The sequence below is a fragment of the Xiphias gladius genome, chromosome 21, assembly GCF_016859285.1.
Source record: "Xiphias gladius isolate SHS-SW01 ecotype Sanya breed wild chromosome 21, ASM1685928v1, whole genome shotgun sequence".
In the NCBI taxonomy this organism is placed as follows: Eukaryota; Metazoa; Chordata; class Actinopteri; order Istiophoriformes; family Xiphiidae; genus Xiphias; species Xiphias gladius.
Genome location: NC_053420.1, coordinates 10,185,832 through 10,212,500, shown reverse-complemented (window position 1 = coordinate 10,212,500; position 26,669 = coordinate 10,185,832). Strand labels below are relative to the sequence as shown.

The following is a 26,669-nucleotide window of genomic DNA, read 5'->3' as shown; positions in this document are numbered from 1 at the left end:
ATTCATTTGTGCTGCAGTTTAACAACTGCCAGCAACAACATTGGTATTTTGGGGCCCTATACTCTTGAAATGTAATTACAGTTTCAGCTGCTGTATGACAAAGGGATGGATGGGAAATATCCTGCAGAGCCAATACAAGTTTTATCAAGATTGTCAGTCAGCCAGCAGCCGCATATTCTGGACGGTTTCCCTCGTTTGCTACTGTACATCTGGTGCTGCCAACTGCCACACTTATTAGAAAGGTAGCTTGGTGATGCATGACTCTGTTAACACCAGAGCCCAATTATACGCCCTTAAACATGGTCTGTCTTGAAAATCATGTTTACTCAGTCGCCTGCAAGTCGGTTTGATGAGAAGTTTACTTTTGCCTTATAATTTTTTCATGATTTCTTTTAGCGGGAAAGCAAACATCAACATTGTTCATCAAATTTGAGGTGCATTCAGTTTTTTATTATTCAGAAGAGAAACCTCAGCTGGTAACAACGCATTAATATACAAGTGTTGAAGCTCCCGGGAACCAACTCCAACATCTGATGAAGATTTTTCCTCTTTTGAATGTCTGAAACATGATTCTCCCTCCTAATGGTTTTATTATTTTTCTGTTGTACCTGCCAAGAAGACAAATTAATCAAGAAATAAAAGATGGTGCTGTTCATTTCCTGCCGGCATTTGTGTCTTTGTCTTAGTGGCAGTCTGCGATTCAGAAGATTGCAGGTAGGGCCAGAATACAGGGGAGCTGCCTGTCAGCGATAGAAATCCTGCAGAAGACGCTTGCTGCATCCTGATAAGGCTCCAGGGCAAATCATGTGGGGTTGTGCTGGAGGTGGCTATACCAGAGGGAGCTTTGACAAACTGGAAATCTTTCCAAAAGATCTGGAATAGCCCTCGTTCACTTGCCAATAAATAAAAAGATCAGAGATCTGCTCCCTCCTTGCTTTCACCTTGTTGGCAGACACACAGCCAATCTGTGGAGAGTACAAGAGAGATGCTCCTCTACTGGAATCTATCCCAAACTGCCTGCCCTAAATGGCTCTAACAACCTCAGCTAATCACCCGAGGCAGCAGATATGATTTACGGGGGGGGTGTTTTCATGATGGGAACTCCTAATGCTTGTTGTGTATTTTAATGAGAATTGTTTGGCACAAGTTGGCACCCATATCTGTGGGTTTATTCATGTCTTGCGCTTTCACTGAACATGCACTCATACTCAGTATCTTTTTAAATCAGATGTAATTTCCTCGTAATCCTATTATCACATTTTATTATCTACAACAACAAGGACATTACACTCCTGTTGCAAGATTCCTTAATGTGGTGCACAGTGTGTTTTTTTATTTTCAAGCACTAAATGAACACACACACAAAATTGACCCAGTTTTGGGTCAGTATAGCACTGATGCAACACTGGGTTAACTTTATCCAATACCAGTGGGTTGTTCTGACCCAGTTTTAGTGCTATTTTGTATTCTTTTTTGGGCTGATTACCATATTTTCTATTTAACAAACGTGGTCATTTGACCCAGTGTTACAGTAGGCTCAAGTTTTATCTTAAAACTGTCACATGGCTGTCATCAATTGTACAAAACAATGTGTGTGTGTGTGTGTGTGTGTGTGTGTGTGTGTGTGTGTGTGTGTGTGTGTGTGTGTGTGTCATTCAAAACTACAAGGGTTACACATTATTATCACGACCAAATGGTGAGGTAAGTTTAAAAAGAGTCCGAATAACGGTTCTATTGGGTAAATAACATGACAGCGATGGTGGAAATTAAGTAACTACATTTACTCAAGTACTGTACGTAAGTACAATTTTGATGTATTTGAGTACTCCCATAATATGCTACATTATTCCTCTACCCCAGTAAATTTGATTGGTAATTATTGTTCGTTCTGCTCCACTACATTTACATGACAGCTTCAGGCGCTTTGCAGATGTGGATTATTAATTCAAAATTAATCAGCAGATAAATCATGATGTATTATCATAGATTAGGATAACAGGCAGGGAATAAAGTAGTTCAAATTTGCTCCAGGTTTACCAGCTGAAACATCAAACTCACACATGAATTCATAAATTATAATAATCTAATACTAAAATGGCCCAAAATGGGCTGTTCTGCATGATGAGTACTTTTACTTTTGGTACTTTAAGTATATTTTGATGCTCATACGTACTTTTTCTTAAGTAAAAATTTGATTGCAGGGCTTTTACATGTAGTATTTCTGCTACTTTTGCTTGAGTAAAAGCACTGAATACTTCCTCCTCCACTGCCCAACAGTAATATAACAAAAACATTGTGGTGGTTGGTGTTGCACGCATGGGTTCAGGGTAAAGTTAGCTGAATATTGTCCCAAAGTGTGGCCAGTTTTAATGCAGTGATTTTTAGTGCGCATTAGACTGGATCTATACTGTACAGAAATAAGTTTTTAAAGCGGAATTGACACTCTATCTTGTCTCCGTTCTCCCTCTCCTGTCTGCATGTCAGATGAGTCACGTTGCTGGTATAAATTTATCCTGTCAGATCTCTCAGTGCAATTAGGATGCTCAGCCGTTTGTCATAGCTAAGGCTGCGGCCCAGCTCCTCTGGGCTCCACTTTACATTCAGCTCATTAAGAGGATTAGTAATTATAGGGCAGTCAAGTTTCTCAGCACTGAAATACACTGTATTAGATTTCAGACTAGGGTCCGCCTGATTTGTCCTCCCATTTGTTTAAAGTATGAACCCCTGATTCATTTGTTTAATATCAGGCTGGCAGGACTCCTACAAAGGATAAATCAAATCAGCTGCCATCCTACACGCACAGGATGTAAAATCCTCTCTGGAGATTTGTAGCACAATGCAGCAAATCAGATACTTTTAAGTCCCATAAATGAGGATTTTGCTACACCTTGTTCCAAAAAACATAATTTATCCCCCCTCCTCCCTTGTATGCAGTCGCACAAGCAAACTCTGATCAAATACAAACAGGGTATGCAAACAGATGGGATGCCATGTTTTGTACTGTTGCAGCTCCATACTAATTGGGGGGAAGTGTAATGACATCAAAGTTTGGGAACAAGAAAGTGTTTGATTCTTTGGCTGACTCTCAGGGCCCCAGCTGCTCCCATCTTATCTTATTGTCTGTTTGATAAAAGAGAAACCACTTCAGATGTTCAATACCATCTCTCACTGTCTCTTTCTGCAGATGAAACATACTGATGTCATGGATTTAAAGAAGGTCGTGTAAAACTGTGTCACTTGAAAAACCATCCCGTCATGTAGATGCAAATAAACAAGGTAGGAGCTGATTTACCAGTTTATGAACCCCTGCTGTGATGAAGGAAATTAAATGATGAATGAAATGATTCTGCTTTGAATTCATCGAAATGTAGTGTTTGTGATTTTTGTGATAACTTGTTCCAAATGTGGACATTCAGCAGAAGAACATGATACTTGGTATTCAAGTTAGCCATTCGGAAACCAAAGATACAATAAAAGCTGTTCAAAAAATGTCCAAAGCTTAATTCTTATTTCAGTGTTTGGTTGTGTGTTTGTTCAGTACCTTTCAGCCTCAAAAAAAAAAAAAAGAGTTGCAGTCATGTTTTTACATTTTTGGTTATTTTTTATGTCCTGTAACTGTTTACATTGCACAGGTTGAAATTACCTTACAAAAACACATTCATTCTGTGGAAAAGTTTTAGGCACTTTAGATGTTAAATTGTTATCCATCATGCAACACTATCAGAGAGGCGTCTGGTTGGTCCCAAATTCATTCTGCAGCATGAAACAATGAGCCCAAACATACAATCAGAGTCATTAAAAAAAATTCTGTGTCTTCAGAGACAAAACAGAACAAGGAGTCTTGCAACAGATGGTCTGGCCCCCCACAGAGCCCTGATCTCGACATCATGGAGTCAGTCTGGGATTCCATGAAGGCACAGAAGACACTGAGACGGCCTAAATCCACAGCATATCCACTGTAAGGTACACATGCTTCCACACTTTTTCCTCTGTGAAAGCTCCAGATGCTGTTTGCTTTGGTTTTAATCCAGTTGGCAGTGTCAAGCTGGCAGGTGAACTGGGTGACATTACAAACAAAAGGAAGTTGGCCTCCTTTTCACCCCTCTGACAAACCCAGGCAGGCTTGTTTGGTTTGGGTTTGCTTCACATCCAGACGTCCAATTTAAAGAAGACAGCAACAGATAGTAACTAAACCTAATTACCATATTTGAAAAGAAAGGGAACTTTGTTAAGTCACATGTGCAGTAGCAAACCTGTTAATGAAATTTGCCCCCGTCCTTTATTTATAGAATAATTTGACATCCGAGTTGGGTATTAACCAAAATTGGGATAATGCTATCAGATTCTGAAATCAAGTGTAAGAACCTAAGGGGCCATTTAATTAAATAGTTTGGTTGTAGTATCATTTTTAAAATGACTTGTCAAATATTCATTGATGTTGATGAGTTTTGTCCTGGTTTTTAATATTTAACTTTGCGACATGTTTTAATTTCTTTAATTGAAAACTGTTACAGATTGTGTTGTTGCAACATTTTTCTATTTTACATTTTTGACCAGTTTGACTTACATTTTGTCTTAAGTCTTGTCTTGACTATTTTCAGATAAAGTGCATATACTTATACATATTTATTTAGTAACAATACAAATTATGTAAGGTGATTATGTTTGAATTTGTTTATTCCATTACTAATTTTTGATTTATTCATTTTTAATCCAGTTGATTATATAATTTATTACAAATATGTGTAACAAAATATAATTCACTATATTTCAGAATAATGTTACCCACCCTTGTTTGAGGATTTTAAACTGTTTTAACTACTTTAATTTATAATGTATATTAGTTCTGTGCATTGGTGGAAAGTAACTAAATACATTTACCCAAGTACTTTACTTAAGTACAATTTTGACGTACTTGCACTTGAGTATTTCCATTTTCTACTGCTTTATACTTCTACTCCACTACATTTCAGAGGCAAATGTTGTACTTTTTACATCTCTAAATTTGTTTGATAAGTTTATTTACTAGTTACTTTGTTGATAAATATTAATAATACATAATGTAATAAACAAATAAATGAGAATGATACATTATTATGGGTTAAGATAAGACTTAATTGATCCTCAGGGGAAATTCACAAGCTACCTGGCAGTAGGCTATATAAAGTAAATCAAATCAGCCTCATATTTGCCAGCAGCAAGATTGACGTAACACTTACATTAATGCATCAATAATTATAATATACATTATTTTGAAATGGACTGTTCTGCATGATGAGTACTTTTACTTTTGGTACTTTAAGTACCCAATAATCCAGGACCATTTGATCATTAATCATCACCATCACCATCACCACCACCACCACCACCACCACCACCACCACCACCACCACCACCACCACTACCACTACTACTGTGTTACTGCAGTACCACAATCATCGCGCAGGGGTCGCCAAGTCTTCGCCGCCATCACCCGAAGTCTGTTCTCGCTCTCGCGGTAGCTCCGTGTTTCCACCGGCGGCGACATCCAGAGAGGAGATGGCGGCTAGAGGGGGGTTTCAGACGGCACCGACGGGTGGTGGTGGCGGAGCAATGGGACCTGGACCACCGGTACCGGGCGCAGGACCAGGCATGGGGCCCGGGACTCCCTCTGGAAGGATGGGACCGTCGTCGGCCGCGCAGAACCACATGTATCGCTCCCCGATGCCCGGGCCTGGGTACCCGGTGAGATATCGCTCCATCTTGGCTTCTGACGCGTTAGCTTGTCCGCTAGAACAAAGCCTCTTACCGCTGCTTTGTCACTGGCGGCTAACGTTAACCATTGCCAGTGGTGCAGGCCACAGCTTGGACTAACTGGCAACCCGGCTGAAAAGTAGTTACCCCTGACAAACGTTTGAGCCGGCCACTTTGAACGACTATGAGAGTTTGTTCGTTGTTTGAATTCGCTAACCCTCCCGCCCGCTAACATTAAGCTTAGCTAGTCAGTCACGGTAGCCAATTAGCTTAACCTGCTAACGTTGCTAGCTCTTAATTAACCGGTCAGTTTTCTCACTGAAAGCACACTATCGGGACTTCGAGTCGTTTTCAAGAGGCTCAACACAGCGAGCATTTAAAGTTGCATGTTTTACTTTAGAGAGTTTAAGCTTTTGTTGAACTAAAAAGTTCAAGAGCTACGGAGTCAAATAACATACATCGTCTATTTTCGAATGAACAGGCTGCAGTCGGTAACAATACAAATTCTCAAAGTAAACAGTGATAACAGGAGAGGTTCAAACTAGGACCAGGCTGCACTGTGTGTGTAATAAGTAGGTTCGTTGCATACCAGCTGGTGTTTTCTAGCGTGCAGAGGCAACATCATCAGCTGCATATGGTACATTTGCAGTCACCTGACTGGCAAAGGTGTTAAACTACAAAACAAGTGGACCAGGATTAGGTTACTCCAAAGAAAGTTTGATATTTTGTTTTGAGCTTTTTATGCTTTCACTGTACAAGACTGTGCTGCAGCTGCTTACAAGTCGATTAGATTATCCGGAATTTATTGGCTCGAGATGCAATAGTTCATTGATAATTTCATTGACAGACACAATCACCGGCAAGTATAATGATAATTATCAATTTTTTAAGCAAAAACTTAAAAAATTAGCTGTTTCTAACTTCTGGAATATGAAGGATTTGAAGTTTTTTTTCTTTTTTCTTTTTTTTTTTTTTTCTTGTCACACTTGACAGTAAAGTGTTTATTTTTAGTTTTGGACTATTGGACAGTTGAAGATGTCACCTTGGTCTAACAAGCATTGTTTGCTATAAAGTCATTTTATAGACAGAACGACTCTTCGATTAATCGAAAAAATAATTGGCAGATTAATCAATGGTGAAAGTAATTTTTAGATGCAGCCCTATTAGCAATTACATCAGGGACTTAGATTGTAAAGTGTTCTTGAGTCCTGTCTGTCCACCCAGGTAATATGTAATTTACAGAGGTTACGAGATATCAGCTAAAGCTCACTCCTTTACAGGTGCATTTAATGGAATTGTAACCCAAAATATTACACTTCAAATGTTCAAAAGCAACAATAATCTGATGAAAAGCTGGTATGAAAGCATCCTTTCAGTGTTCTTCCATTCATATTAGGAGTATGAAACTTTTTTTCATGCTCATGGTAAATGCATGCTATACAGAATGCACTCGACGAGCACAGTTTTAGTTCATTTGAAATTATGCGATTCAGTGCGTGGCTAATGTAATACAGTTACTACCTGGCCTTAACATGACATATGTCAAAAGAGATATTCTAGGTCTTAAAATAAGTAGTAAAAGATATATTATATGGATAGGATGGCAGTATGTGTCGGTGATTAGGAATTGACAGCACCCATTGACGTCTTGCTTTCTGGAGTTGTAACATGATGTAGCCCTGTTATGGATATATTAAAAGTATATAATATTGCTATTTTCGATTTATACTACTCTGCACATAAAAGTTATAGTTAAAGATTTCTCGGGGTTGTTGTTGTAACTTTCAACGACCCCTGCCAGACTTGTTTTAACACATGTAAAAATGTCCTGCTTGGAATACTAATTTTTGTCTATGTTTTTCCACAAAAAAGTTTAATCATCAAGTTAAAATGTTCAAAATTACACCTACTTCTTCTACCCTTTTCAGAATCTATGAATATGCAAATATTTTACATTTCAAAAGTTTAACTGCTGAACACAAGATGTCTCCTACTTCACATGTTCATTTTCAGAGTATGCACAGTAGAGGTTTCAAGTTTTCACATCACACTTGTGTAAGATGCAAATAAGACCATGATTGGCCTCAAGGCTAGAGTGTGAAAACAGTTTTTTAGTGTTAAACTCTGCATATTTGCCAGTTTGCACAACGACAGTTTAACATCTAGGAGACGTAACAATACACAAAATACATTTTTGAACATAGATGAGTTTCAAACCCCAAATGTTTCCAAATGCACAATTATATTAATTATTGATTAACCTACAGATTATTTTCTTTTCTGTAAAAATGTAGAAAATAGTTTAAAAAGTCAATGACAATTCCCCATAGTCCAAGGTTACAGCTTCACATCTTTTTAGCCCAAAATCCAAACATATTCAGTGTACAATGATGTAAAACTGAGAAAAAATAGAAAATCTGAAAAATTGAAGAACCAGATTACAAATATTGTTGCTTTGTCAATAGTTGGTTGATTCATTTGATATCAGTGGACTAATTGACTAAATGTTGCGGCTCTACTTTCTATGTGCTTATGGATCCACTTTGCTAGAAACAGCTACATAGTCCTGAGTGGCTACTGTTTTCCCGTGATACGTGCTGCTACTTCTCTTTACAGCATGTCACGCAAAGTCAGTTTGTGGATTTGTCCATGTGTAGTATCAGATTATAACTTTTTATATCTTGATTTGTGGTCCAGTGTTTTTACTGGACTGACACTATTGTATTGGATCTTGGTAATCTCCAGCTAATGTGCTGTTTGTGAGAGCCTTGATAGAAACCCTAGATATAAGTTATGTATCACTGATCTACAGGGGTTGAAGTGTTTGCTGCTTAGCTACTGGCAGCCTGAAACACAGCTCAGTGAAAGGATGTTACACTTTTTTTTTTTCCTCCGGCATCCTTGACTATTGTCAGTAATACAAGGAGCCTTTCACAACATATTCAAAGAGGCTTCGTATTCTGAATACTGGAGATCTCCAGTTGTTATCCAGCAAATCAAGGCTGTGCTGATGTATAGTGTAAAAAGCACTGAATGATCGACATACAGTCTCTTTCTGCCCACACTGCGCTTTGTGGAAAAGGCAGAGCTGTTTCACCAAGCCTGTATTATTGACAATTCAATGTCTGTCACTCTTCCTCCCTTCCACCCTCTGCCATACGCTGAGGAGAGCATATCTTCAAAGTCTCTCATTTGTTAAAGTGACTGCTGGAGGGAAAGCTGTAGTCATTTATCTGCTGTTCTCACCTGCACCCATGCAGTCAGGACCACGAAGTTGCTTGTTTGACTTCTTAGCACATGGTTTGGTGAGTTGTGAGCAGTGTTTTTTCTGTATTTACTTGTTTCAAGGAATGGCATGCAAGTTGTTGCTACCTCTTGTAGGTGCTCCTGATTATGAGCTATGCTTTTAGTGTTTCTTGTGCCTAGACAGTGTCTTGATGCAAGAATTGGTTTTAATTAGTTTATAATGAATGGTGGTGTGCTGCTAATGTTTTGTTGCTATATGTACGTTGACATTTCAGCACTGATTTGATTGACATTTAATTAATTCTATGTCTTATAGCAAACATAACTATCCCATTAGAAAATATCCATACAGACTAAAGTGAAAGGATCTCAGGATAGTAGGTGTTGATCTGCTTTTTCTTTTCCTCAAAAGCCATTTCAAAGCTTTCATCACACACATTGACCTTGGAAATACAGGTTGCTTTACAATGGAGGTGCTTTGTACTTTTAGCATTTCAGGCATTTAGAATGCACAGCAACTCATGGACCCACAAATTAAATTAAAACTACAGAAATTAATTCATTCATTTGTTGATTTGCAACCACAATTGGCTTATCTGACCCCCAGTATCCGATTTCACTAAATAAGGATTCACTTGCTAAATGTGCAGGGCGTTTCACATCAAGGACTGATCTGAAGCCATATTATATTTGTGACTCTATATGCACATCTATTCCTCTTTTTAAATGTTTTTCCACTGGGATTACAGTCATTGTGTCCCCGTCACCTTCTGCACGTTGGTCGGGACACTGGTGAATTTTAGAAGCAGTAACCATTTTGCATTTTTTGCTTTAAAAACCTAAATTGATTTATCAATTAAGAAAATAGTTGCCATTTAATATTCTGTGCAGCAAATGCTAACAATTGTACTTGAACAGAAGCAAAAGAGGAAAACCTGAGTCAAAGATGCAGGTTTACCTCAACCACCCAAAACTACAATATACAGAAAACACGTATTGTATGGTGTTGCACAGACCAGATTACTACAGTCTGAACAAACTTGAGGATGAAAATAGCAAACACCAATGAATCCTTTTTTACATCTGCAAAACCTCAAAGCAGGTGGTCATATATCTCTGTGCTGCAGATTTAGTGGCTGTGTAATGACTTGTGAAATAGAAAACTAATGCCCAGAAAGTCATTTCTCTGAAGTTTTTTTCTTTAACCAAAAATTTTTGTTGTCTTTTTTTATTGTGCAGAGACCGGGCATGCCTCCATCCAGCCGTATGACCCCACAGGGACCAGCAATGGGACCCCCAGGATATGGCAATAGCCCTGTGTCTCGCCCTGGAATGCCTGGTGTGATGGACCCATCTCGTAAGAGGCCGGCCCCCCAGCAGATTCAGCAGGTTCAGCAGCAGCAGAACCGCAACCAGCAGTAAGACAACAGTCATCTGAGAAAATGGTGTTTTGATTGTGATTAGAGGTCTGCATGGGTTTTTTATTTCAATCTTATACTCGTTCACTTCTACAGGTGTAGTGTCATGCTTTTGCCTGCTCCTGTCAAGTTCAGAGATCAGTGTCACCGACAACAATGCTTCCTATGGAAATTCTCTTTCCCATCCCAGACTTTAAAAAGGAGACACATGTAACCTTTCTTAATGTAAAGAAATGACTTTTAAAGTTTCATAAAGAAATGCTGTTACAGTTACTCAGCTGTTACTTGATGTACAGTTAGGTCCATAAGTATTTGGACAGTGACACAATTTTTATTTTTACCTCTGTGCACAACCACAATGAATTTGAAACAAAGTCATCAAGATGTGACTTAAGTGTAGACTTTCATCTGTTATTCAAGGGGTTTAACAAAAATAATGTAACAGTTAATGCAATATTTTTTTTAAACTCTTTGAATTTTTAGGCACATTGAAGACAATGGTTAAGCACAATAATGATAACATGTTTTCATACCACGTAACAGTAAAAATATTGAGTACCTGAAACATTGTTTTGGGCTCTGCACTATCCCCACTCCTGTTGCAGCCCTTTATATCAGCAAATGAATTGTTGTGATTATGTTAATGCAGTATTGCTCTTTATTTGTGTCACTCAGACCGAAGAGTTTAACTGGATTCTTTTTCTTATTGTGAAGACAAACAGAGCTGCTCTTACTCGCTCTAAAACTTATTTTGTTTTGATAATTTGTTTTTACAGCACAAAGAAGAAAAAGATGGCCGATAAAATTCTACCTCAGAGGGTGAGTATTAGACAAACAGCCTTTTATGGAAATTCATTCATTCTGGCCATGAGTGAGTTGGAGAGATTACATTTGCAAGTCCCTTTGAATTTTAATTCAGGTGGCTCTTTAAAAACAAGAAGAGAGAGAACTCATCTTTAAAGAGTGGTGTTTAAAGTCGTAGGATTAAGAGTATGTGCACTGGACATATTATTAAATATTTATATTTATAAAATGTATTTGTATGTGATTTTACCAAAACCTCCTGGCTCGGAATTCCCCAATACTGTCGTTTCAGACCTCTGACCTTAAGTTAATAATTGATAGCTTTCATGCTTTGGGTGGTATGACTGTGAAACATGTATTAAATTGCATTTTATGTCATATTAGTAAGTCTTAAAATTGTCTTGATGAAACCTGCAGAAACCTTGAAAAGCATACTGTTAGGCCCTCTTACCCTGACAGTTGTTATGTTAAACATTTATTTGGTTGTTTTCCATTATAACTGAGCACTCTTAGTGTTTTCCTGTATGTGTTTTTATATCAAAACTTTTTCAATTGTACCCATTACTGGATGAAAACTTGATCGTCTTGCAACCGTGCTGACCTGTTTCGTGACTTTTTCATTCCTATGATTCCTAGTATTCATTGAAAATAGAGGAGCTGTAGCTGCTGTGTAAACATGTTAAGTTACTGTATAGATGTTGGAGCAGGTACACCTGCTTGGCGACATATTTTGGCCCCTTTATTTTTTTAAGCTATGTACTGTTCCTCTTTGAGTAACATAAGGAGCTATTTCACAGATGTTATTCTGTCTACTCTCATACATCCAGGCGCTAAAAGGTTTGAAAATAATGGCGCATCAAATACTACAGGATATTATTTAGATTTTTCGAAAACAAAATGGAGAGTGTGGTGCAACAACCTACTGTAACGTTAACAATACTTTGCAGTGAGAAAACACAAAAACAGAAGACTAATCGGATCAGGATGAGAAAATGGTTCGGGGGACATGGTCAGCACAGGGTGTCCTTTTTTCAGCGAGAGCTGGGTGTCAGATTTTAACAGTTTTAATAACTGTAGACAATGGTGTGTGAGCTAACATTAGCTTCAAGGACTAGAATGCGTAGCATTACTTGGTAAAACTGTCATCTGCTTTGGGAATAACTTTAGCCCATAAAGCTTGTCTCTCTCATTTGCTATTGTGAAATTACTGACGTAGTCGTAATCATCCAGATTTTAACTCTCATATATCAAACGTGTTTAAGATTATTGGGGCGGTCCTGGGGAGGTTTAAAACTGGATCTGTAATCCCCTCAGATTACCAGATAATCTGGGCCGGACATCAGTTCGACCAGATTTCTCCCCCAATTGTTGGGATGGGTGAATCAGGGTTAAATCCGCCCAAAACTCCTGTAGTCAGAGTCTGGCTTAAGAAAACAAAAATGCTGCCATAGTATTTATTGAGAATCAATATATGAAGATAAGGTTGACACCTGACACTGAGTTCCTTGGGGTGTCCACTGTTGTACTTGTTTAATGTTGCACCAGTGCTTACCAGTATCTTTTCTTCAATTCCAGATCAGGGAATTGGTCCCAGAGTCTCAGGCTTACATGGATCTGCTGGCTTTTGAGAGGAAGCTGGACCAGACCATCATGCGCAAAAGGCTGGACATTCAGGAGGCCCTCAAGAGGCCAATTAAGGTATGGTTCAATTTAATTCCTCACTCTTGGACTCCCTCATTCACTCCAGTGCAAACCTGAAATTAATTTCAAAGTCATTCAGCAGCTCGGGGTCCTCTGTGGTCCCTGTAACTGGCCATTTAAAGGTGATGCCATTTTGTAAAAGATGGTAATTCTAAAATATCTGCAGCATTACGAATTCCTACATTTCACAGACTGCCCTGTAAAGTTGGGGTTTAGTTTGTTAGGCTTCAACCCATATGAATATTCAAAGCAAGATACTGACACTGCTATGTTTTCATGTTTTTTGAATAGTAAATGTTGGTTGTTGGTTTTACAGACTGCATTTATGTAGCAGTGAGGGAAAAGTCGTCATGTTGAAGGTAAACAACATGCTTGACAGATATTTGAATGGGCTCCCACTGACTGGATTCAGTAGATTATTACATTGATTTTATCTTAAATTTAACTACATGCGATCACAGTGGAGCTATCTTTTCTATGCCTTGAACCAAATTTAGTTTATTGAATGAACAACAACTTCGCTCATGGAATTTTAAGGAGTAGTTGTGTTTTTAAAAAAAAAAGAAAAAGACTGAAGTTTGCCCACCCGTTATGATGATCAGTTTAGATATCCAGTCAGTGTTTAGTGATTGATAGCACATGATTTTAAAGTGAGTTTCTTTTGATTCATTGTTTTTAGCAAAAGAGAAAGCTTAGGATCTTCATATCCAACACCTTCAACCCAGCAAAGCCAGATGCCGAGGATGGAGAAGGCACAGTTGCATCATGGGAGCTACGTGTTGAGGGGCGTCTTCTGGAAGATGTAAGTTATCTGGAGTACTGTATACTTGTTTTATGTCCTTAGATGTAAATGTTTTTCTCTATATATTTATGTGAGGCTTCCTTATCCAATATGACATAAGGTACATTTACTTAGAGCCTAGTATTCCAATTATAATTTGTTTAAAAGCCCCAACAAAATATGGAATGCTCCATATAAAGACCTCAGTAAGAATAAACAGGCGTGAACCGATCAATTGGTAGCATAAACGTAGATCATAAACTGATCAAAAAGAAAAATTGTACCAGGTAAACATTTTAACCTGATTACTTTCTGGTTGTGCTTTTTCTGTGCATGCAATCTTCCCAAAAATGTCGTCTTCCAAGCTGAACTCGTCCTCTGTGGAGAGTTTTATTTTTAATACAGAAACGAACAATAGATAATCATCTTAAGGATATCTACGGTCCTTAAGATTTCATTGTTTGTTCGTCAGTGGTTAAGGGAACTAATCAAACACTGGCCCAAGAGATATGATAGCCGTTGAGGATGATTGCATGACACATTCATCACTTTTGTGAACGTCACACAGTCCGATCAAATGCGCTGGCACCTGTAAACACCAGACTGTATTAAATAAGATTCCCTGTAAACAGTCGACACGAAAACTTCAATCAGAATGATTACAATCAGAATGGGGGGGCGTATGTGACCGCATGTGACCGCAGCTAATGATTAGGCTTGTCGGCTAGTGTTTTTTCCCAAAGTGCTGCCAAAACAACCTTTTTTTTTTTTTTTTCTAGTTATGCTACTTGCGGTCTCAGATAAGTGACTGTTTTTCCATTAAGATTTCATTGTTTCTTTTGGCAGTGGTGTTACCTTCCCCCAGTTCCTTGTAATAGCTTTATAGCAGTATGTTAACCAAATATCTGTCACTTCCCATTACACTTTCTTCAGACGAATTCCAGAAATAAAGCACCAAACAGCTCGTAGCAACATAATAACTTAGTATTTGTTGTAGCACTTTACATACCATTTCAAAAAACAGTTATTATCTGTCATTTCCAAAATATGTGAGTGATCAACATCAAATGATCAATACTCCCTCCAGCATTTCTGATGTCTGTGTAACTGCTTGCTTTTCACCTTTGGTTTAATTAAGAGACAGAACAGATCTAGGAGAATTCCTTCTATGGCCATGATTTGGTCGATGTTGGTGGTATTTCAGTATTAAGTCATTTTTCTCATTTCTCTTTTATATATTTAGTGTTCAATCTTTCTTATAATGCCGAAATTATTCTTATATTACTTTCCTTGTATGTTTTAATTTGGATTTGGATCACACCATTCACTTCTCTGGAAGGAACAGACACACATCTCACACAGATAGTTGAAACAAAATTAATTGCATTCTTATTTACAAAAACAATAAAAAATTTGCTTTGCAGACAGCCGTATCCAAGTATGAAGCCACCAAACAGAAAAGGAAGTTCTCATCTTTCTTCAAGTCCCTGGTGATTGAGTTGGACAAGGACCTGTATGGTCCAGATAATCACCTTGTGGAAGTAAGATCATTTATTTTATATATCATATCTATCTATCACATCTATTTGTGCATCTGATATTTGCCCAGTTTTCCTTTTCAGGAATATATCCTATGGTTTTTTTTTTTTCTATTATTATATTATTAAATTGGAGTTTATTATTTTTCTAAGTGTTTTTTTTTTTTTTTTTTAATGGAATTTCTGTTTATCACTTCTTTACTGCTGTTAATTTGTGTTTTGAATAGGAATACAACACTGTTGGACTCATTTAAACAAGATCAGCTGATTTTACAATTTTCACTCAGTGGCCACTTTATTAGTTACACCTGTACAATCTAATGCAGTCCAATAAAAAACGACTGCTGTGTCTTTACAAAGCTCATAATGTTCACTTTTTGGTGACATACTATGAACTGTACCTCAGTCAAAAACCATAAATATATACATTTATTATTGAGGTCATAGTTAAAGGTGGTGTCATGCTGGTCTGCATAATATTGAGAGGAGTTTTTGATAATTTTTCCTTCCTCTTTACATACATGAGGGGGCTAAAATATTATATATAATAAAACAACAACACCTGTTTCAAAAAAACATAACAATAAAGGCAACATAAAAGTAGATTTTATATAAGAGTAGCTGTATTGGATTAGAGACAGGTGTAAGTAATAAAGTGGCGACTGAGTGTATTTTCATTACATTAACTTTAATGTTCATTTAATGCTGAGAATCAGTTTTGCAACATTGACAATTGAAAAATTGTCCTGATAAATGAAGTATATCAGTTAATAGACCGATCAGTAAATTACTCTACTTTTTACTAAACTGTCTCTTATATAATTTTAGTGGCATAGGACTGCCACCACTCAGGAGACTGATGGTTTCCAAGTGAAGAGGCCAGGTGACGTGGGTGTTCGCTGCACCGTCCTGCTCATGCTTGACTACCAGGTAAATGCTCAGGGGTTTACTCTGCCTCTCAGTAGGACATGTGTTAATGTCGCCGTCATGGGCTCTTCAAACATTTAGTTTTAGTAAAGGTTATTGAAAGAGACCCTTAGTCATCCTCTAAAAGCAAATTTACCTTGCTCCAAACAGCCCCCTCAGTTCAAGCTGGACCCCCGGCTGGCTCGTATGCTGGGTATCCACACCCAGACCAGACCTGTCATAATTCAGGCCCTGTGGCAGTACGTCAAGACCCACAAACTCCAGGACCCGCATGAGCGCGAGTTCATCAACTGTGACAAGTACCTGCAGCAGGTGAGTGGAGTCCTGTTGTGAAGTAACACACCTTAAATTAATTTTGTTACTTTTAAAATACACCAAGGAAAGGTTTCTTTCTAATCTAACCGATGAACAGAAACTGTAGCTTGTCCATGAAGCAGGAATGAATGGCTGCCTAATAGTTGTCCTAATTAATTCCGGCTTTTGATGTTGCACAGACACAGTCACTTCTACCCTTGCTCTCTCTCCTTTTATGGAGACGCTCTCTCTTTCTGGGTCATTGACTGGTTTCCTAGTGAGTTCTTTTCTACTCTGCCAAGATAAACAGAAGATTGTGGAAAGTTAATGTTGAATCCTACAAATTTAACGTGTGAAACAAGTTTTGCTTCAGAGCTTATGATACTTAAGACGTTTACACTTTCTTGTAAATGTACTACTTTGCAGAAAGCAGAAATATCTTTCACCATAAAGGCTAATGTCACCTGCACTGAATTAGCTGCAACTAAGGCTGGGATATATGGCTGAAATAAATTTTAATTAGGAATGTTTCCAATATCAGTGTATATACCAATATGGTAAAGGTACAACTTGATGTTCAGTGTAATTCATTTGGTTTTAGCAACAATTAAGTATCTCATTCTCATTCACATTTGAGAAGCTGGAACCACCACATTTTTGGAATGTTTGCTTTGATTAATCGATTATCAAAATAGTTGCCGATTATTTTCTCTTTCGATCAAGTAATTGTTTCAGCTCTATATTGAAATACTTCCCAGCCTTAGTCCCATCTAAGCAAGAACTAAGCTCTGAGTAACTCCTAATGTGAATTTCTACGTTTTCCCCAAAACTGTCTCTAAGGTTTCAAGGTCTACATTTGGTGGATGCTGTTGTCTTAAAAGCCTTTCTAAAAGAGAGCACACACATAAAACTTCTGAAAACTTATTAATATAAAATTATGTTTCTGATTTTATTTGTCCCCTTGATGTTGTGTCTAAATATCCTCATTTGTAGATTTTTGAGACCCAGCGAATGAAGTTCTCTGAGATCCCGCAGCGCTTGCATGCACTCCTGATGCCCCCAGAGCCCATCATCATCAACCATGTGATCAGGTAGGTCATTAAGATGGTGTACAAGACGCCTACAGTAGCTAGTTTTCCAACCAAAAGTAGTGCAAAGTTCAAATGGATTTTGAGAAAATTGGCCAAATAAAATTTAAATTAACAACAATTTCAATGCTCTACTGTTGCTGCATCGAGATAAACAGCTGGTAGCACTAATTTTCAAGTAAGGTCCCATTAAACTATTGCAAAGAAAGAGATTGCAACAAGATGATGTAATTAGGAGCACCAGTCAAAAGGGAACATTGTGGAAAATCGCATTTATGTATATTTCATCTATTAGGCTACAGTCTCCTCATCGCTCCACACACATCCATTGCTTTCATCTGCTGCTATTTTTGGTCTCTTCAGCGGAGCAGAAGCTTTAGTGAAGTCATATGTTTCATTTACATTGTGATTCATTCACTAAGTGCCTTTCCATTGTACTTCATTGTATTTTGCTTGTATCGATGCACCAAACTTTCCCCCTTTACAATAAAGAATGATGAGACACACTACCAAATATATAATATATTGCATAGACTGCATAAACTGTATTAACTCTTTTAATAGTGTGGACCCCAATGACCAAAAGAAGACTGCTTGCTATGACATTGACGTGGAAGTGGACGACACACTTAAGACCCAGATGAACTCCTTTCTGCTCTCTACAGCTAGCCAGCAGGAAATAGCAGGACTGGACAACAAGGTACAAGGAGTCACCAGCTGTTCTTTTTACGGATATACCTGGCTTTTTTGTTTGTCCCGGCGGGTTTTAGACAGGACTGTGTGACCACAATGGGGAGTTGTTTCCTGTTTCCTGCGTTTTTTTTGTGAGGTTTTGATCTCCTGAAGAAAAACTTGCAAAGAGAGGAAGATTGTTTTTTGTCAGTTAGTTTGAGATATTACATAATTAAAAAAAAAAAAATCCTATCATTTAGTATTAAAGAACCGTTCTTTCTAAGATGTAAGTCTTGTCAGTTTGCCACTTGACAGCTTCCATCTGCTGTGACTGCTAAGGCCATTTTAGGCACAATTGATTTAAATGTAATGTGAATGGGCAGGGTTTTTTTTTTTTTTTTTTTTTCTTCCCCTCTTCTCTCTTTTATCTAACCCCTGTTCATTGAGCCAACCATGTCAATTTTTTCCCATTTTGTGAGCCTGCTGAGGGCAATTTCACACATATCTGCTCCCTCAAATTGTTGCCCATGTATTATTGCCTTCTCTACAGCCAGTTTTGAGGTCAGTCAGGTCCTCTTGACTGCCTGCTAGCAGCCAGTATCTTGGCTGCGATGGCTGTAATCACACTGATACGGCATGGAGCCATTACCCTAAAAGATGTCCCACTGTGTTGTCTTTGTTCTGAGACAAGTCAACAATGTAAATACAGAGAGTCTGTTTACAGTTTATAGGCGCCATTCATTTTGTTACTTTAAACTGAGTTTGGTGACGATTGCTGATAAAACACCCTGTTCCTGCCGGCCTGATATCAAAAACAGTCTGTAGCAGAGCCTGTAAAGTATTCTGACACTCTAGAGTCTGCCATATCTATGTAAAACCAGATACAGGAATGAGTTTATACCCAGTACCTGTGTTCAAACCACATTTTTCATGATAGAACTTTACTGAATATAATGATGAGCAATATCTTGTGTAAAAGCCAAGTGGTCAGGCCATAGAATAGTACATTTAATTTTTGTGGTGGGCCTCTTAAGGACTTATCCTGTGTCAACCACTTCTCCTGTGGGTCTGACCCTGATCATGAGGTGGGTCGTCTGATGCTGGTCGCTGGACTGCAGTCCTCCACAATCAGTATGGCTTGTTGTAAAACAAGAATTATTCTCAACAGCCCAGAGTAAATATTGAGTTGAGTGAAACAGCCAGCCATCCAGCTGACTTGACCTTGTCAATCCTTTTAGTGCAGTGGAGTTTTTTTTTTGTTTTGTTTTAATGTACATGTCATTGTGGAGAAAAGGTTCGATTTAGCACACCAGGTTGTTTTTTTTTAAATTGGAAATCCATTTTTAAACCAGTGAGGAATGATGCCTTCTTGTTTTATATCTTAAAACATTGTTTCCCAAAGTGGGTCATTTAAAGGGTCCCTCTGGATTTTTCTTTTAAACAAAGCTTCTGTTTACATTCAGCATAACTCACCAAAACTGTGTTTCAAACTATTATGCAAGTGTCATATCAGTGGGATTTCAAAACAATAAGCATTTTAGCTTTAGGTTTTTAAGTTAAAGTTTGATTTCTCATAAATTTTGGATAACTGATATCATTCTAAGACAGGGTTGTTAATAAGTTTGCCAGGCGATCTTAATTATAGGGAAACCTACTTAAAGAGGTTGTTCCAGTCTATTGGTCGTGTTGCAGTTCATAATTTTTAGAACATGTTCAATAGCATCAATGCCAACTGACTCATTGTTATAAGGGGGTTATTCACTATAATTCAGAAGTTTGTTTAGGTGGAAGTAAAATTTTCAGTTTTTGTTTTTGCAATTGGTTTTTCAAATCTCACTCTGGCCTGGTGATAGGGACTGGGAGATTTGATGTATTTCAAATTTTATTTCAAATTTCCCCCAAGTGCCCTTTATCATATTCCTATGGAGCCCAAAGGTTGCTCATCTTGGCTTTACAGTTGTGGAGCTATTAGTGATAGGTTTTTTTTTTCTTTTCCTAAGACAATTTCAAAAACTAGCCTAGGTCTTAAAGGGTGAAGGGAACCTTAATCCTTAATACCTAGTTAATTACTTTAAATTGATGGTCTGATCCTTTACTCTTTTATTCTCCACAGATCCATGAAACCATTGAGACCATTAACCAGCTGAAGACCCAGAGAGAGTTCATGCTGAGTTTTGCCAGAGATCCTCAGGGCTTTATCAATGACTGGCTGCAGTCCCAGTGCAGAGACCTCAAGGTCAGTCTGTCCATCATGACTTCAAACTGGATCTTCCAGGAACCTGTAGCACTTCTGTTTCACTTTTTTTTTTTTTTTTTTCATTATCACTGTAGATACCATGTTGCTTCTGTTTGTTTTGTGTCTTTTAAATAAGAGAAAATGTTCAGTCACCTAAAGTTTTAAGCATAAATATTTAGTTGTGGTGTCAGACATTAAGAAGAGTAAGAACTTATAAGCTTGAATGTTCAACAGTCACTCAACAAAAAGCAGCAACACTAATTTCTCCATAAATAGTAGCCTCAGTGGATCCAATTGCATCACAGCAGACTTCTAGTGTTTTGAGGCCTGTCTCATAATTTTCAAATAGAAACACGTAATCCCTTGCCATTACTGTCACTACTGTTATGACTCCATCTACCTGCTCATATCATTCTGGTCCTCTGTGATGTAATGCCATCAGTTGAGAAAAACACTGAGTTTTGACGATTCATTGTTTGTTTGTTTGTTTTTTTTGGTTTTTTTTTAAGCTGCATCATTTTACACAGTGCAGTGCAGACACATCAGCAAAAAAGGCTGTAAACTTTACAAACCAAGTCTTGTCTGAAAATGACCAAACCACAAAACTAACTGATAGAAGAAGAGATGGGTGATGGAAACGGAGGTCAGCGCAAATTGTGTTTGTTGGCCACTCAGCTCCAGTGCTGACTGTCAGTGAGGTTGGCTAAACAATTTCTGAACCAGACGCTGGTACAACCTACTCTACTGCTGTTCAGTGTGACTTAGTGTTTGGCTGACATCACTGTCAGCAACCTGGCAGGGGAGACGCTCCGCGGTGCAATAGAATTTTATAACTGAGCTATGACCAGGATACACGCTTTTGCTTTTTCCATTTTGTGGAAATCTGATCTTTGCACATCAAGGATGATGAACAAAGACATTCAAATGTTAAAGGTAAAACATAAGACTCATGTGGGATGATACAGGAGTTAAGTGTGGGGCAGACAAACATTCGTAAGCCTGAAGTCATTTTCAAGTTAGGAAAATGCCTTGCCGTTGTGTTGGAGGTTAATATTTGGTCCTGTGGTGGTTTCCTGTGTCCCCGTGACATTGATTTAGATCCAAGGTTCAACTGTGGAAAGACAAAACTTAATTATGTAACTGTGTAAACACCGTCCGCACAAGCTCCCCCTCCAAACACAAGGCTCATGCTGCTAAGTCAGGTGTAAGACAAGAAGGCAGAGTCAGAATAGAGAAACATTTAATGACATGTCTGACTGGCAGCGTGCCAGCCCCCCTCTGCCCGCTGACTGAGCCAATTGCTGTCACCCACCTGCAGTCTTTGTTCAGTTGAATCTCTGTGAAATTGAACAAATTCAGTCCAGAGCTTGCTGGCTGCTCCCGCAGCAGCAGCTTATCAGGAAAAAAAAAAGTTCTCCTGTGACAATATTAATTCATCATAGCTGCAGTCAGTGTTTGATTCAATCGCTTGAAAAGATGTTATTTATCCTTCTCCCAGGTTTTTTCACTATTTAATTTATCAGCCTTAGGACTAGTTAGGATGCAGTTTTGTTTAAAAATGTCTTCTTTTTTTCCCTGTTGACAGACTATGACAGATGTGGTAGGAAACCCAGAGGAAGAGCGAAGGGCTGAGTTCTTCTACCAGCCGTGGGCTCAGGAGGCGGTCTGTCGCTACTTTTTCTCCAAGGTAATCTGTTATTTCGATGCTTATTCTTCCTCCTTCATTTTCTCTCCTTTTCATTTTTTTAGTCATGCTGGCACCATGGTTCTACCACTTTGATCAAAACTAAATTATCTTAACAACTAATAACTTCCATTGCTTTGGTTTGTCTTATCCCCATCAACCTCAGAAGTACCTGTGTTTAATGTTTAAGGCTGCATCTGACAATTATTTTATTTATTTATTCTTTTTTTTTTAATAGACAGAAATAAGATGCAACACATAATTAACATGATACCACCAAAATTACATCATATACCATTACCTCACCCGCACCAACATTTCCCTCTAACTCTTCACGGGGAACAAATAAAACTACCTTCATACCAGAAAAAGAGCTAAATTCACATAAAGGCATAAAAACAGAGAGAGGAAGAAGGAAAAAAAAACAAACCAACCCCAAAATTTACAATTAGAAACAAACATAGTATGTTTACTTCGACATTAACAAGTAATGATTCTTTGTTTTTCTCATTGGAGAACCTACCTAAATATATCTCTATACTTGAGTTGATCTACTCTGGGCATCAGATCTGAATAATATTATATAACATATACATGATGCCATCTTCTTAAACTGTTTATCTTTGGATGGTTTATTTTTACTTTTCCAGTTAAGAGCCATTTGCCTCTTTTTCCTGCAAAGTACACACATATATTAAGCTCCTTGGGATATAAATTCATGATTTAAAAAATTTAGGTTTTAAAGGGAGATGTATTGAAACCAACTGTCTGACAGCTGTACCTCCTTCCAAAATCTTTTTAGCACACTACATTCCCATATGCAATGAAGTAGTGCTCTTTTAACATCATTACATTTATGACAAGTGTCAGGAACATTACTGTCAAATTTATGAATTTTAACAGGGTGTAATATGTACAGCCACTTACACTGATTATTTGAAGGTGTCTTCCAGTCTTCTCTTGTTACATCCTCATTAGGATCTTTCTGAAGATCTTTTCCTTTCTTCTCTATAAGGAAACTTGAGACACTTTATCACAGCATGATAATGATTATTATCTTTATTGATGAACTCAGAGTATTTTCTCAATTATTCTTTTTTATGAAATGTCAGAAAACAAAAAACAAAGAAAAGCTCATTGGAATTTAATTTTTGCCTATGAGAAATCCAAATAAAAGAGTTGTTGGACTTTAGCTCATATAAACAGTGAAATTGGTCAAAAATTTTCAATTAAAATGTTTTCATCGGTCGTGTTTGCTGTTTTTTAGATCGTCAGCCACAATTTTATTTTTTTTTTTTATGCTGCTGATTATCTTCTCAATTGATCGGTTGTTTTGCTTTTTTTGGTCTGTGCTTTTTATGCTTCCGTACCAGCGACAGCTTTGGCCTGAGGCATTATTTTTGCTGGTTGTCCATCCGTTGGTCACTGTGCCCTCATAGAAGTCAAGAATTCATAGGCTAATTATGATAAAATACACTTAACAGCTTTTATTTGATTCCTTTGAAGCACATATTATATGAGTCTGGTCAGACATGGGTGTAAACTGCAACTTAAAATGGTAAATGGACTGCACTTACATAGCGCTTTTCTAGTCTTATCAACCACTCAAAGCGCTTTACACTAAATGCAACATTCACAAATTCATACAGCCCTTTTTTTCTATACATACAAACACTCACACACCAGACTTAATATCTTGGCCAAGGACACGCCGACATGCAGACTGGAGGAGCCGGGGATCGAACCACTGACCATCTGGTTAGTGGACAAACCCGCTCTACCTCCTGAGTCGCAACTGCAGCCGCCCCAACGTCTGTGGTTGGTGGAGGCATACAACCATAAGGCGGTAATTGTAGTTTTATAAAATGTCAGAAAATAGTGATAAATGCCCACTATTTCCAGAGTCCAAGGGGACAAATCTGAGTTGCTTAGTGTTTCTGACACACAGATCAAAAACCAGAGGTAATCAATTTACTATCATATACAACAAAGAAGCAGAAAATCCTCACATTTGAGAGAATAAATGGCATTTTTGCTGGAAAACTGGAATAATCACTAAAACAATAAATTGATCATCAAAATAGTTGCCGATTAATTTTTCTAATTGAGACCAATTGGTTGATCATTTCAGCTGTGCTAATTAAAAAAGGCTCTGTAGTCCCATTGTTATTATCGTGCTCATTGCTGACTTCCCCAGTCTTCATCACAAACTTGTCTTCTGGTGAGTAAACCTGTGTGAAAATGTCTTTCAGGTCCAGCAGAGGCGACAGGAGCTGGAGCAGGCGCTCGGCATCAGGAACACCTAAAGAAATTTGTCCACAGGTGGCAGATGAGGAGACGACTTGTGTGTGCGCGTGTGTGCGTGAGTGTGTGTGTCTGTGTGCGTGTGTGCCCGTGCGTGAAAGAGGGGACGTTAGAACTGACTTCTGAAAAACTTAGAGACACATAGATACTAGATGGTTTTACTGTTATATAGGATTATTTTTTTCTTCTTCTTCACTCTGCAGCTCAACTTCTATTGCAGTTTGGTTGCTACTTCCACATTTCTGTATGTTTTCTTTTTTTCCTCACACTAGAGCTCCTTGAGCACAATGCTTTTTCTCTTGCATGTCTAAGCCTTACCTGAAAGCATTCCTCTTCATTTTGATACATTGTGCCCCACAAAAGAATAGACTGTGCACAAATTGAAAAGCAGTGGGCAGATTGTTCCCGGTTAATTTCAATGTATTTCATCCCTGGAACTAAATATATCTTAAATCAGCTGGAATGAGTTGATTCTGGCACAGCGCTTGATTTCCCAAATTTGGAAGGTAAATTTACATTTTACACTCCCAACCCGGCCCCCAGATGCTTGCCCATCCAGTTAGATATTGATTGTGATTGTGTTTGTAATCAATCAGGCCACTTTGCTGCACATTGCTCATTGCTCTGTTTTGACAGTTTGTGCCACAGTTTGTTGTCAATTATGGCAGAATATTCATTGATGTGGCAAAGCGGTTATTTTTTGTTAAGAGTGCCATTTAGTATGAAGTTTTTTCTCTTTATTTTTGTTATTATCAATGATCCTTGTTTTAAAAAATATGTATTATATCAGTACTCGTCTTGTTAGCTAGTACAGATTATCGAGGAAGTAGCTAGTATGAGTACCTCTAGTCTATATAGTTTTGTAAATACTGAGCAGAAAAAAAAAACTGAAGATGGATGTGAAGTACAATTGTATCTCTTATCCTGGCAGATGTTTTTCTTAACTCTTTGTCTACACTCAGATAGTTGAACCAGTATTTATATTAATCAGCCCTCGCTCTCAGAGTCCAGTGATTTAGCTCTCTACAACGTAAAGATGGCAGTCACATTTGACGAACCACTGCTCTGCAGGGCAAAATGCACACAGCATTCTCTGCCTGCAAGCTGGGAAGAGTTAGATTTTTTTTTTTTTTTTTTCTTTTAGTTTTGTGTATTTTAATGCTGTGCAGAGAAGCCATAAACACTTGAACAAGCTCGGTCTCACATGTGGACGAGCAGATGTAAAGAGTCGTAGCTTCTTGGTACACTGGCTGAATACCTGACACCTCTTTGGTTTAATGGTTGTTTCCCTTTTGAAGGTAAAGATGAGGGTCCTGGCTGAAACTAGTGTGTGTGCATTTCATTAACAAATTAAAGAAGATACTAACGTGGGTTTGGGCAGGTGCGTGATTTGAAACGAGTTGCGGGAACCTCTGGGGTATGAAACACAACACTGGGGGGACTGCAGTATTATTTGAATCTGCAGACTTTTTCATGGACCAAACCTATTTTTCTGTATGTTCTTATTATGTTATAATAAAGGATATGTAAAATGTACCTGTATTTGGGAGGTTCTGTGTCTACGAGTGCTTTTTTTGTTTTTGTATCTGTGCATAATATAAAACTACTTTAATATTACATATAATTGGTGTGCAACCAATGATTATTTTCATGATTGATTTATGTTTCAGGTATTTTCTCAATTGATCATTTGTTTTTGTCCAAAAAATGCCAGATAATAGTTGAAGATAAAAAATTCCTAACATGACTTATTCAAATGTCTTGTCTGGTCCTACCATCAGTCCAAAACCCATTTTACCCATTAACTTTACCAGCAAAATTTCAATAGTGGTGGAAAAAGACACTCAGATCCTCCACTTAAGTAAAAGCACCAATACAACAACATGAAAATACTCCATTACAAGTAAAAGTTCTCATTCCAAATCCTACTTAAGTAAAAGTACAAGAGTATTACCAGCTGAATGCGCCATAAGTATCAAAAGTACAAGTATTTGTTCTGCAGTAAAATGTGTCCTGTGACTGATGTGTTATTATATCTGACATTAGATCATTATGATGCAACAAAGCAGCATTTTACTGCTGTAGCTGTTTGAGGTGAAGCTGGCTTATACTTTAGTTTTTGTTGTTTTATTAAGCGTTGCTTTGCAACGATGTGAAAAGTTTAGGGGGGAAATGTCTCTGAAACATGACAATAGAGCCCAACTAGACTGTTTTATAATCTTATATGTTTTTTTTAAATGTAA

The 26,669-nt window shown here is 37.8% G+C and overlaps 1 protein-coding gene across 1 annotated transcript; it reads left to right on the top strand.

Moving 5' to 3' along the window:
* Positions 1-5,413: 5,413 nt before the first annotated feature.
* On the top strand, positions 5,414-25,962 carry smarcd1 (SWI/SNF related, matrix associated, actin dependent regulator of chromatin, subfamily d, member 1). Its single transcript, XM_040115929.1, has 13 exons — positions 5,414-5,724; positions 10,219-10,397; positions 11,174-11,216; positions 12,777-12,899; positions 13,582-13,704; positions 15,108-15,224; positions 16,050-16,151; positions 16,299-16,460; positions 17,436-17,533; positions 18,095-18,230; positions 20,316-20,438; positions 22,024-22,125; positions 24,375-25,962. The coding sequence occupies exons 1-13, from the start codon at positions 5,539-5,541 to the stop codon at positions 24,426-24,428; spliced, it is 1,548 nt and encodes a 515-aa protein (XP_039971863.1). The 5' UTR covers positions 5,414-5,538; the 3' UTR covers positions 24,429-25,962.
* The last annotated feature ends 707 nt before the right edge of the window (positions 25,963-26,669 follow it).

What these genes read in the sequence shown, in the direction of transcription:
- smarcd1 (XM_040115929.1), top strand. Translation starts at nt 5,539, where the DNA reads ATGGCGGCTAGAGGGGGGTTTCAGACGGCACCGACGGGTGGTGGTGGC. An exon ending in CAGCAGAACCGCAACCAGCA is followed by an intron (nt 10,398 to 11,173) that starts GTAAGACAACAG and finishes TTGTTTTTACAG; the next exon opens with CACAAAGAAGAAAAAGATGG. An exon ending in CAGATAATCACCTTGTGGAA is followed by an intron (nt 15,225 to 16,049) that starts GTAAGATCATTT and finishes ATATAATTTTAG; the next exon opens with TGGCATAGGACTGCCACCAC.